Genomic DNA, 13,990 nt, shown 5'->3' with positions numbered 1-13,990 from the left:
AGTTTGTCAAATATTCAGTTTAACAGAATATGATGAATATTGCAGCACTGAAATCAACAGCCTGCTCATTCCTCTTCTGTGGATGTCACATTGAGAATGGAGGCAAACTTTGATTCCAAGGAAGCAACAGGATGTACAAAAAGAGATGCAACCGTGTCCATCAAACATGTTTTCAGAGAAACTTTAACAATAAATATTCAAAGACATAAATATTAAATCATTTCCCACTGTTTAAAAATACTGCATTGGAGAAAAAACAAAGCCAGTATTTTTAAAAAAATGTAAAACAAACATATGCACACACAAGGGGAAATAAATGTTTCCCAGCTCTAAGACAAAATGCAGTTTTAAGAATGGGAAGAGAGGCAGACCTAAGAACCAATATATAGAATATGCAGTATGAAGCATATTCTATATATTGAATATATATAGAATATGCTTCATACATATATGAAGCATATATATATATATATATATATATATATATATATATTCATGGATTGTACCACAACTGCAGGGATATATTTTCATCTACACATACATATATGTGGGTTAGGAAGCTGGATTTTTGTTTTCCCACTTAAAACATTTCTGAGCATAGAAAAAATGATTTGTGAGGAAAAAGGTTGTGCAGAAGCTTTCACTGGAAGGTGTGTCTACACTGTAGAATTAAAGCAGTTTGAACAAAGCAAAACAAAACCTCAATTTAAATAGCTATGGTTCAATGCTATGGCATTTTTTTTTACTATGGGCACCACTATGGTGCTGGTTCCTGTCACAGTGGGAAAAATGCCCCACATGAGACAGCCTGAAAACTACTGTTTAAAACTACTGCCTTTAAGCAGCTGCACTGGCAATATTCATTAGTTGCAACTGAAGAGCCTGTCCATACTCAACAGGGTTTCTACGGTGCTATTCTTTGAACATCAATATCTGTATGCATCACAAACTCTTGCTGAATTCTCCACAGACATTTGGAATTTCAAAGGGCATGCAGAGTGGGAAGAGGGAGCGACTCTTCTTTAAACAATGTCAAGAACAGCAACAAACATCAACACTGAAGCCTTGTTCTGTGTTGCTATTCCCATGGTTTTTCGGATTGAAATGCATTCGAAATGAATTGGCATAACAATGTTCTGAGGGGTGAGTTTCAATGCATTCTGTTTAGAAAAGCAAGCTATATGAGTCTTTGAAATGTGTCTGCAATTTAAAAAGGAACACATCACCAATTCTGCAGAAACCATTTTGCCGCATATATGAAACAACATGGCCATGGATTGGTTCTGATGAGCAAAGAAAGTGTTAATGATCACCGCTCCTCCCATGTGCTTCCATGTTACTAAAATACAATCAAGCTCTACTCAAGTATGAAATACAACATTTTATTTTAATGGTAAACATAATGATAATCAGTTTTGATACCTATATCCATGTATTTATTGGATCATGTTATGCCCTCAATGTACAATGTGCAAGCAGAAAACTTTGTCTTGAAACCGCACATTCAGAAAAGAATGCTTTTGGTAACATAATAACAATATTAACTTTCTGTTAACTGTTCCCTGAAAAATATCCAACCATAGCAAGACATTCTGATCAGATCAACATGAAATACAACCTAAATATGAGGTGTGATGTAGGTATTGAAAACAAACTGTTAAACAAAATTTTTCTTTTGTTTAACAGTTGTTTCTCAGTACCTACATCACAATCACTTTTTCCCTTCCAGTTATCCTACCAAGAAAGCCAATGGCATTCAACTGTGCCAAAGCTTATAGACTGATTTTTAAAATGATAAATCAATGACACAAAGTAATTCCTCAGTCAAATGATAACAAGTAGGTTCAGGCCTGTAGCCAGGATTTTGTTTCAGGGGGAGCTGAGTTTGATTCGGGGGGGGGGGGGCTGAGTCTGAGTGAAAGAGGGTCTACCCTAGCAAACCTTTTGTATTGTTACCCCAATACCCCCATGCATATGGGATATATTGAGCATGATGATCAGATCATTACACGAATAAACATAACAGTTTAAATAATGTACCAGTAAGGCCTTCTCGCGGACCACCATGAGAATTTCGGGGGGGGGGGGGTGAAGCCCCCCAAGCCCCTCCCCCCCGGCTACATGCCTGAGTAGGATTCTTGAGAAGACACTTAATATTATGGAGTGATAAGTGAAGTCCAGTGTCCCTTGTCTTACATACAAATTGTTTTGACCTGTTTGACATGCTGAAATATCATTTAACACCGTCCATTACTCTTTTGCTCCACGCATCTCACAAACTGAATATATTGTTCAGCTGAAATCACAGACCAGTTTCAAAATATATGTCTCCTTCACCCACCATTTGAAGACAAGATTAGGCAACTCATCTTGAAGTGATTAGTTTCACTATCTTATTCATATTTGATAGGGCACTTGTCTATTTCTTTGAAGTCAATATTATGGGACTTCCTGGATTCCATATCTCACTATGTTAAGGTAAAGGTTTCCCCTTTGACATTAAGTCTAGTTGTGTCCAATTCCAGAGGGTGGTGCTCATCTCCATTTCTAGGCTGAAGAGCCGGCATTGTCCATAGATGCCTCCAAGGTCATGTGATCGGCATGACTGCATGGAGTGCTGTTATCTTCTGGCCAGAGTGGTACCTATTGATCTACTCACATTTGCATGTTTTTGAATGGCTAAGTTGGCAGAATCTGGGGCTAAAAGCGGGAGCTCCCTACGCTCCCCGGATTTGAACTGCCGGCCTTTTGGTCAGCAAGTTCAGCAGCTTAGGAGTTTAACCCACTGAACCACTGCGGGCTCCCCCACTATGTTATTGCTGTGCAAATCTCAGTACTTCCTTTAACTCAAAGCCAGACACAAAAACAGACATTTCAAGTAAGTGGAAACAAATTCAATCAATGCACTGTTAGAGAGGCTAGAACATTTTATTTCCAAGCCGAAACACAGCACTGCTCATAGACAGAGATGGCTATCTATGAGACAGTCATGGTGTAAATAGATGAGAATAAAGGAGAATTATTGAATCTCTGGTGAGAAGCCTTAACGTGGATAAAGGCAATGTTTTCTGGATTATAAATCATATAGTCCAATGTATGAGGAACATAGCCTATCACAAACCTTAATGAGGAATAATTTAGGGACTGGGTGGTTTAGCTCTAAGAAATCAAGTATCATCTTTAAATATCAAAAGGGTTGTCACATGAAAGATGAAGCAAGTTTTATTTTTTTGATGCTCCAGAGACTAGATCATGAATCAATTGATTCAAAGTACAAGAAAAAACTACCTAAACCTGAGGACAAATATTGTTTGTTAAGAATTGTTTGTCAATGGAATGGTGTGGTGAATTCTCCATCTTTGGAGGTCTTCAAATAGAAGTGCATCTTTGAGGAATGCTTCAGTTGGGTATTCCACATGGCAGGGAGCTGGTCTAGATAGACCTTGTGTTCCCTTCAAATGATATGATTTTACCTTTTAAGAGTTATCTATATCCATTGGTCATATACATTGAAGAAGGTATAAAACACTTTATGCTTTTGTGGCACTGATGATACCTGGAGCATAAATATAAATTTAGCATCTTTGGGAAGACTGAGTTAAGAAAGAGGATGTTCCATTAGAACATACTGATTACTTTAGCTAATGGAACTCACCTTAGGCACCCAGTGGCATTGCGCAGCACCTGTGATGAATGAAGTTGTAATTTGTGGTCATCCTGGAGTGGGGAGTTTTCCCATCCTGAATGAGGAATGATCACTGCATTGGTCAACACTGCAAGGGCATCCTGGATAATTGGCATTTTTAGTGCATCACAAGAAGACAGGTTCCAGAGAACTCCTAAAACAAGGAAGGCAAAATAGTTAGGCATTACTTATAGAAACAGACAAGAGGATTAAGGCACGCATAAAAGATCAAGATAATTATTTGTTGTTTACTTGCCCTGGTATCACTATGGCTAATGCTGCTTAAAGGTGTGGTTGAAAAGTTACCCAGAATCCCCATCACTGAACTGTCCATTTCTTTAATTACTCAATTTCTGCAGAACTCAAGAAGGTATAGAGAGTGTTCCCACCGGGACAGTGACTAGAGTAAGATCAGCTTCATTTAAGCAAAGGCTTTTCCTGGAGCATCACCGTAGCTGTGGAACTCCCTCTCTTGGGAGGTCAGCATTACTGAGATGAGAGGCAAGGAAAACTACTGTTCATATGCCTTTGGTTTTTAAAACAGTGCTTGGTCTGTGTATAAAGACAGTGTTCTTTATGCTCTGTTTTTATATTGTCATTTCATTCTCCATTGCATTGGGAACCTGATGGGCAGAAAATACACACGAACACACACAAAGTAAACAAGGCTGATGCATCACAGACCTCAAGAGCTCTGGAATAATTGTTCTATATACTTGGCACAGCTGTCTGAGCATAAAGCAGATAAAGATGAGCTGGGAAGGAACTGAGGAGCAAAGGGCACAAGCTTCTCTTGATCACAAGCTCATGCTGTGTATTTTCTAGCTAATGTTGAAAACTGAGCCCTAAGGACAATGTTGAAAACTGTCCACATCGGATCCATCTTGGAAACTGTTATGTTACACATTTGACATTCCCTACATACACAGCTATATTTATTGATTCATTTATATGATACCTTTCCATAAGTTTACATTATTATACGAAAAGCAAATTTTAGCTTTAAATCTAATTGAAGGTATTGAAGATGTTAGAAAAGCATTTCAACCTTTTAGAATGGGAAAAAAATCCAAACTGATTTTTGAGAAATTATCAAATGAATAGCAGTATTATGGGGAAATGCTTAAAATCCCAGAGGTTTGCACTGAGCCATTTAAAGTGCTGGTTGTGGCTCCAAGACGTGAAGTTCCTCATCATGATCTACACTGATTGACAGTGGCTCTCCAATGTTTCAGACAGTGATCCTTTACATGCAACACATGTGGTCTATTCCTGAAGACAAGTACAGCTTGATAACACTATATAACAACATTTGATTTTTTTTCTGTTCCTGGTTTGAAAGTGTTATTTTTAATAGTAAAATTATATTGAGTTATCATATACATAAAAATAAAGAGAAAAAGTGAAAAGAAAAAAAAAACAATTTACAAGTAAAGTGGGGGGAACATTGGAGTGTTATTTTTTATTTGCGGTACTTATTTTGAAAAGAATTGTTATACTCCAGAAAATTTGTTTCTGTGGCTGCCACAAACTCTGCTGAATCGGTTGAGATTCGATGGGATATTCATTGAAAAGCTATAGCAAAATGTGTTGCAGAATGTCCCTCAAAAACAATTTTTTTCACAGTTTAATACATTTTTCCCATGTTTATAATAGAACCAATTAGAAAAAACATGTATAACCCAGGAAGAAAAATCATGTTATGTAGTTTAATCAGAGCCCAGAATTCCTATTCTGTGTATGAAATTTGATCATTCCACCATTAAGTTTACAAATCCCCTCCCAAATACTATTGCTTTGTGTTCTTTGACTCTTTACTTTCTTCCACCAGTTAATTTATTTTTACACCTATGGAACAAGGACAGGGATGCTTTTTCATGAAATGTGAAAAGCTGCAGTTGTGTGCTGCTCTGTATTGGGGTGAGGCAGATAGCCTCTTTTAACAAGAAATTCATGGTGAGGCTACACACACCATCTTTCCTTCAAATGATTTTTTTCAGACTGCTATACATAGCTGTGCCATCTCTATATTAAAATTGCTGCTACATAAAATTACACATTTGTGTTTACCAATGTCAATATCTAAGCTAATGTCAAGAGTACTTTTGCAGAGGCTTATTAAAATGATTAACTGATTAAAAACATCTATACATGAGACCTCTTTCATCCAACCATGATTCCTTTAATGTAAACCTGAATACATTTTTGTATTAAATGTCAAAATACTTGATAAAAAAGTACTTGTTAAATAGGACTAATGAAAACATTACATCATTTTAATTGCACAGATATCTACTAAGATAAACACAGTTTTCTCTTTTGACTTTTCGTGCCCTAAAAAATTAACCTTAATGAATTTACAATTGGTCCTCTGCATCTGCAGAGTGTTAGGTGCATAGGGACACTGCAAAAGTATAAAAACTGTGAATATCTTAAGCCCTCTCTTATGTAACACTCACACAAAAAGTACACCATGCTTCAACCTACTTCGCATTGCTGTTGCCCCTGTCATTTTTATTAGGGATTTATTGTGCTTTGACTCTTCAAGGATGCCATCCTTAAAGTGACTGGACTGACCTTGAAGAAGCTGGAGGTGGTGACGGCCGACAGGGAGCTCTGGTGTGGGCTGGTCCATGAGGTTACGAAGAGTCGGAGACGACTGAACGAATGAACAATGCTTCGCCTCACCTTTGCAGTCTTTCACAGGCACCTTCTGCACTGACACCATGCAACTTGGAACTGGTTTGGGAGGCACCAGTTTCACTTTGTGGATAACCAGACTGCCATACCTGGAATCAATCCAGGCACGGCATGGAGACTAGATTACATTTACCATGGAACCTAGTCTCAAACTACTGCGTCAGGTTTGCTTCCCTATATCTGAAAGTGATGTGTATCAGTGCACCGGAGGCATAAGGGTGGGGGAGAAAAGGGATTGTGACAGTTCACAGCAGAGGTAGCCCACTGCCCCTTCCCATGGGGTCAATTAGACCCCTGCTAGCTAGTCATGTCCTTAGGGCACTTTTCGGCCACCCCCATTTGGGATTGTTTTCTGCACCTCAGCAGCCATTGGTGTCTACAATGTTCTCAGCATTATGAGGAGCCAGTCTTTCCTGAATCTGGGATACACTAGGATCAGTTGCATCACATTATACAACTTATATTGAACTTTGCTGATACTTTTTAAAAAATGCACTGCTTCCCATTCAACTTGTGCTACAGCACACATTGGAAGTGTACATTTTGTGGCAACCGCAGTCTCAAGAACATCTGCTCGCTAATGACTTCAGTGGATATAATTTTTTCTTCTCCCTGGCAGGCTCCCAGGCTATTCTATGTATAACATGGGTGTAAAAAATCTAGATGCCCCAAACTGGCTAGTTAGTGTCAGAGAAGAACACATTTCCAATTTACAGAGAACCCAAAATGATCCTATTGTGAGATTTTCTTGGCTAGATCTACAGGTGCGGGGGGATTGCCTCTATCTTCCTCTGAGGTTTGGAGAATGTGGTTTGGCCAATATCACTCAATAGGATCGCAAACCAAACTGGCAGTCTCCAATGCTCACTTCATTATACCATGCTGATCCTCTGCAAATAGAGCAGACCCGCTGAATCAATGGAAATGGCACAAGTATTCACAAACCCTGTTCCCATGAGATCTATTTTGGTTGGGACTCAACAACTGGATTTAGGCATAAGTGCTATTATGCTGTTTGAATGATTTACTTCTTTTCATTTCTAATGGAGCCTGTGCCGCTTGGCAAAGATAATGAGTCTATTATGTACTATTTTTTTTCTAAACTAATTCCCTGAATTAATAAAAAGATAATTATCTTCTAAAATTACACGAATTATACCCCCCTAGATGTTTTAAACTGCTCTACTGAGCTGGAAGTTAACATATTTGAGGAATCAGATGTGCACCATTTTTCAAAAATATATGTACTAACATCAGGGAATTTAAAAATACTTGAACCAGTAATTTAAATTGAAAGTTTCTTCTGGCAATGTGAATTGTGACTGAAAATGTCTTGATTTAAAGCATTTACATCCTAGCCTTTCCAACCACAATTGATAGGCAGAGTTTAGAGCATGCATAAGATTGCATCCTAAATAAAGCAGGGCTTGATATATCATCCTAGTTTTATTTCTCACATGCTAAGTCAAACATCCTTGCATGTTTGTGTAAATAAGTCTATTCATCATTAAATGAGTAACATAAAACAGCATGAGTCTCACCTATATTTCACCATGTAATAGTTGATCCCCTTTTTTAAAAGAGAAAAAAGGAAATAGTGCAACTATTATGTGGCAAAATACTTTATTTAATTTGTGCATGTAAGCAATTTAAAACACTTCATAACAAGATTTGAATTTTTTCTGTTCCTGTTTAACTGGATTCATCACTGAGCTTGGATCTCCAGGTTTCGGTGGTGACCAGGGGAACATTTGCACAATTAAAACTTGTGCGCCAGCTGCGCCCATACCTTGGGAAGTCTGACTTGGCTATGGTGGTCCACGCTCTGGTTACATCCCGTATAGACTACTGCAACGCACTCTACATGGGGTTGCCTTTGAAGACGGCCCGGAAGCGTCAAATGGTCCAGTGTGCGGCAGCCAGGTTGCTAACAGGAGCGGGGCTCAGGGAACATACAACTCCTCCGTTGAATCATCTCCACTGGCTGCCAGTCTGCTACTGGGCTCAATTCAAAGTGCTGGCTTTAGCCTATAAAGCCCTAAACAGTTCTGGCCCAGTTTATCTATCTGAACGCATCTCTCCCTATGAACCCCCCAGGAACCTAAGATCGTCTGGGGAGGCCCTGCTCTCGATCTTGCCTGCTTCGCAGGCACGTCTGATGGGGACGAGAGACAGGGCCTTCTCTGTGGTGGCCCCCCGGCTGTGGAACTCCCTCCCCAGGGATATTAGATCAGCCCCCTCCCTCCTGACTTTCCGGAAAAGAGTAAAAACTTGGCTCTTCAAGCAAGCATTTGGAACCCCGGAGTAAACCGACAAACTAGAGTTGGAAATTGACCCAGGAACGGCCAAGACAATGTAACGGATGAAGATTTGAACATAGTTTCTTTTAAAATTGTTATTATGCACTGTCGTTTATGTTTAATTGCACTTAATGTTTTTGCTTTATCAATGTATGTATTTTGTTTCGGCATCAAATTGTGCCGACTGTGTATACCGCCCTGAGTCGCCTTCGGGCTGAAATAGGCGGGATAGAAATAATGCAAATAAATAAATAAATAGTACTTACTTTGAAATAAGTTGTTATATTCCAGAAACTTTGTTTGTGTGGATGAGAGTAGTACTTTTATTTGCTTCAGTTTAGGCACTTCATTTGTAATTTTCCTTAATGAATGTGCAGACCATAAAAACAAAGTTTTTGCAGTTTAATAAACTTTGTCCATGTTTTTATGATAGAACCAATTAGGAAAGGCCATTTACAACGCAGGAATAAAAATTGTGTTACATAGTGCAATTAAACAGACATTCCTTCTTGGATCACCGCTTTTGCCAGTGGGTTTAATTGATAAGTTCATTTAACAGTTAGCAACAATGCTATCTGGGGAAGTAATGTCATTTCAATGAATGGTGGCTTGAGGATTTTTGTCCTTCAACTTTAAACAAGAATCTTAATGATCTTCTAACAGAAATATGTGAAGCTTGAAATCATATTCTTTTGAAGAAGGAAAACTAACTTAAGGAACAGCTTCTGACACTAAATTGGTAGACGTTGTCCAGAAAGGTGGCTTATTTAAATAAATAAATGTGAATGACAAAAAAGCTCATAGATTACAAATGCATGAGGCCTCAAAAATCTTGCTCAGACAATTAATTAAACTCAGTGCTTTGATGAATGAGTGCAGGTTTGCAAGATTATTGATGTAAAGCCCCAAAAGAAAATCTAAAAAGAAAACCAGGGCCTTCCTGCGCTCAGTTCTTTTCATTTTCCCTCAAAAATATACAAAAACTCAAAATAAAAAATGGATTAAAGAAAAAATATTTGAGCTTGATGAGCAAAATGTTTTAAACAGGCTGTACTATGTGATTTAATATGCACACCATATTCCTAGTTACTGGTTGTTGAGGTTGGTTTGATACACTTTTATGATGTGTTTATATTTTGCCATTTTCAATTGTGTTAATTAGATTGTTTATGTTGTATTATATGTTATTATGTTTCTTCTACCTGTGTTTTTTGCTGGTAATTTTTGCTGCATGTTGAGCTTGCTCCCCATGTAAGCTGCCCCAAGTCCTGTGTTGTTGTAGGTTTTTTTGGGCTATATGGTCATTGTCTAGAGGCATTCTCTCCTGACGTTTCGCCTGCATATATGGCAAGCATCCTCAGAGGTAGTGAGATCCCAAGTCCCTTCGGGAAGATGGTGGCGGGGTATAAAATTAAAGTTGTTGTTGTTGTTGTTATTGTTGTTATTATTATTATTATTATTATTATTATTATTATTATTATTATTATAAAACACAGATTTTTATGTTAGATTACTGACTGTACGATAATTGCAATTTCTGGTGTTTTCTAATTCCTCTTTATGGGAATGAGTGCTTTTATCTTGTTGACATTACCACTGGAAAAACAGAATAGTGTTCTGTATTTTGCTAATATTTGTGGTTTTGTTTCTCCCCTGCTTTCAGGACTTTACAATTCCATTTGTAAACCTGCATCATCAAACCAAACCTAAACAAAGAAAGGAAAATGAAATTCTATTTGTAATTAATATCTAAATAAGTTTCTTTTTAATATACCAAATATGATAATGTATGCTAAATAAAATGTACACAATTTTATCCCTAAAGTAAGAAAGTGGGTCACAATCTATACTAAAGGTTGTAATATATTTACCCATTATGCCAAACCTTCCAACTTTCAAGAAAAAATGGGAAAAACATTTTCTTTCATGTTTCAAGATTTCTAGAAATTTTGCATATCTGTGCAAGACAGACCAATGAAGACTCTATGGCTCTCTCATTTGCAGTGTGAAAATCTTGCAGATTTATGAATCTCTCTGTATATGATCCAATGTATGATGTGGAGAGCCTTGCTAGTTCCTCTCTGGAGTCTTCCATAACTAAGGAAGGGACATTTCAAGGGATTTTTTTTTCTGGCAATGAATGAGGTTAAAGGATGACTGCTTTTCAGCCCTTGTTTAGTGTAAAATATGGGCATTGTCAACAATTACTTGCCGAGTAGGAGAGCACCATTTCCAATGATTTCCAGCCTATCACAATTTCCAGGGATGAAGGCACACATAGAGATCACATGAACAGGAACAATTGTTCTGCGCTCACATGCTCAAAGTGGGCAATTATAAGTATTTACAATCTCATAATATTAAGCTGAGAGATTTCCAATGCTGCCGTTTCTCCTACTGTCTCTTCCTGGATTATTCACCCTGTTACTCGACTCACACCTTGAAAGAGATGGAAAAACCTGGACAAAGGCCACTTGCCCCCTCCACCTTCTGCATTGGCTGAAGGATACCTGAAATCTCAGGCAGCATCTACATCTACTGGATAAACCCAGTGTAAAGGTCTCCAGAAGCTCTGATATTTTTTTGTCAACACTATTCACACCATGTTTAACATGTCATGCCCTTTCATTTATTTATTTATTTACCTTACTTATATACCGCTGTTCTCAGCCCGAAGGCGACTCACAGCGGTTCACAACAAATACAAACAGCAAAAATTCAGTGCTACAGTATAGAAACAGTTAACAACCTAACACATTACACAATTAATAAACAGTTACTACAATACCCATTCACTGTCGTCTCGTCATCAAAAACATGTTCCAGATTCGTCATCCATTGTTCCATTCCAGTGTTCATTAACCAATCATTGCACTAATTATTGGAACGCCTGCTCAAACAGCCAGGTCTTCACTTTTTTGCGGAATACCATTAGAGATGGTGCTAGTCTAATGTCCGTAGGAAGGGCGTTCCACAGCCGAGGAGCCACCACCGAGAAGGCCCTATCTCTCGTCCCCGCCAGCCGAGCTTGAGAAGCAGGCGGGATCGAGAGCAGGGTCTCCCTGGAAGATCTCAAAGTCCTGGTGGGTTCATAGGCAGAGATGCGGTCGGATAGGTAGCTTGGGCCGGAACCGTTTAGGGCTTTAAAGGCCAACGCCAGCACTTTGAATTCAGCCCGGTAGCAGATCGGTAGCCAGTGGAGTTGGCGCAACAGGGGGGTTGTATGCTCCCTGCGCTCCGCTCCTGTTACAATCATGGCTGCCGAGCGTTGGACTAGTTGGAGCTTCCGAGCTGTCTTCAAAGGCAACCCCACGTAGAGAGCGTTGCAGTAGTCTAAACGGGATGTAACCAGAGCGTGGACTACCGTGACCAAGTCAGACTTCCCAAGGTACGGGCGCAGCTGGTGCACAAGCTTTAGCTGTGCAAATGCTCCCCTGGTCACCGCTGAAACCTGGGGTTCCAGGCTCAGCGATGAACCTTTCTTTCATGTGAATTTGAAAACCTTTAAAGATGGAAAAAAATCAACAAACTAATTAAGCATGTAAATTCAAAGATTTTTAGGCACTAGGGGAAACTAACAACCCCAGCTCTAAACTTTTTGTGATATTCATAAATCATGTAATACTTCAATGTAAATTTTGGTGGTTTAAAAAAATTCTAATTAGAATCTGTTCATAAAAACATTACACATTGTATGTGAGATAATGCATGTTTTTATTCTTTTACATACTAATGGCTACTGTATTTTATAGATATGCTGCTTATATTTCATTTACTAACTACTACGTATCTTTCATCTTATACTGTGAAAAAAAGGAAGAAAGTAAACGATAATATCTAAAGGCAACCAACTGAAAGTTCTGTTAAGTGCTGTTTCCATTTAAGTTCATATGCTTCAAAAACATACCATACTGAGACACAGAAATGAAGTGCTTGAAAAACAAAGAAGTCGATCCTATCTAATCCATATCCATTGGTGTCATATAGCTGTCTATCTCTCTCCTAAGCAGATAATGCAGAAGCTTTCATGCTGTATGTGAACTGTAATTGATTTAGATGATTAACAGTTTGCTCTCTATTTGTTCAGAGTGAGATTGCAGACTGCTCCCTGGAGGCAAAAGGACAGTCAAAACAAGGAAACACTGAGGCAGGATGTTGACTCTAACTAACAGGCTTGGCTTTATGGGGCCTGCCAGTAATTCTGTCACTTGGCAGGGTGCAGCTCCTGAACACCATGTAGCACAGCATCCTTGCGGCAATAAGAATCTAATTAATCCTGCCTAACAGGTAAGAGATGAAAAGTGGGATGATTAAGACATGGAACTGAATTTATATTTGTATGTGCATTTAAACATCTACATTTAGAATCCATAGCTGGAGTTGAATCATATAGCCTACAGTGCAGGAGAATTCTATACCTGATTATTTTCTTGGCAGGGACGATGTCATTAAAAAGAACACTGCATATTTACCAAGTGTCTTAATATTTTCTTTGTCTAACCTCCCCCTCCCTCCCAAGGAATCAACTTGCTGTGGGAGAATTTAGTCCAACTCCCCATTTTCAACTACAGCATGAATTAAAAGAAGAAAGGCTGACAAAATTTACAATTAAAACTGCACAGCATCATATCACAAACCTATTTCCCCATATAATATCCCGGAACAATCCTATTACTAGACATATACTTGATTGGCAAAATGGTTTCCTAATGAGCCCATGTTTATGATATATATGTTTTGCAAAGCCTATGTACATGATATATGTATTTGCAAATGAATGATGACCTCCACATATTTTTCATCCTTTCCAATCCCAAGGATATGCATTAAATATCTTAACCACAATCCATCATGGGAGTTAGGTGTGCTTTAAACTCATTTAGATCCCTTGCTTGGCTAACCAAGTTCTGAAAAGCACCAAATACCATATTTATTCCTAGCTAGCCCTTCAAATATGATAAATGAAAGATAATTCAAACCTGTGACAAGTTCTCTGATTTCCAAATCTGTGGCCTTCCGGAGTAATCGTACTAATGCTGGAATACCCCCACAGTTTTTCAAAGCAATTTTGTTGTCATCGTTGGCCTTCCCATACACCAAGTTCCTCAGAGCTCCGCAGGCACTACGGTGGACTTCTGTCATCCGATGGTCCAATAGGTCCACCAGCAATTGTATTCCTCCTTGTCTCCTTATCTGCAACAACAAAATCAAATCAAAAGGATGAAAGGCTGCCCATGAAGTTTAGTGTATCATCAAATGTAGATCGGTTTGAGTGAGAATCGAGGATGTGCTAAGATAACAAAGT

General features: G+C 38.5%; 1 protein-coding gene across 9 annotated transcripts in view; it reads right to left on the bottom strand.

Moving 5' to 3' along the window:
• Positions 1 to 13,990, bottom strand: part of CTNND2 (catenin delta 2) — a 623,732-nt gene that overhangs the window by 112,493 nt on the left and 497,249 nt on the right. For all 9 annotated transcript variants that reach the window (XM_067467540.1, XM_067467541.1, XM_067467543.1 and 6 more), the window contains 2 exons: positions 13,665 to 13,878; positions 3,656 to 3,839 (listed from right to left, as the gene is read on the bottom strand). In XM_067467540.1, the coding sequence (XP_067323641.1) occupies positions 3,656 to 3,839; positions 13,665 to 13,878 (398 nt within the window). The remainder of the gene's footprint in view (positions 1 to 3,655; positions 3,840 to 13,664; positions 13,879 to 13,990) is intronic.

This window comes from Anolis sagrei, chromosome 4 (genome assembly GCF_037176765.1).
Source record: "Anolis sagrei isolate rAnoSag1 chromosome 4, rAnoSag1.mat, whole genome shotgun sequence".
Lineage (NCBI taxonomy): Eukaryota > Metazoa > Chordata > Lepidosauria > Squamata > Dactyloidae > Anolis > Anolis sagrei.
This window is presented reverse-complemented; position numbering and strand designations above follow the sequence as displayed.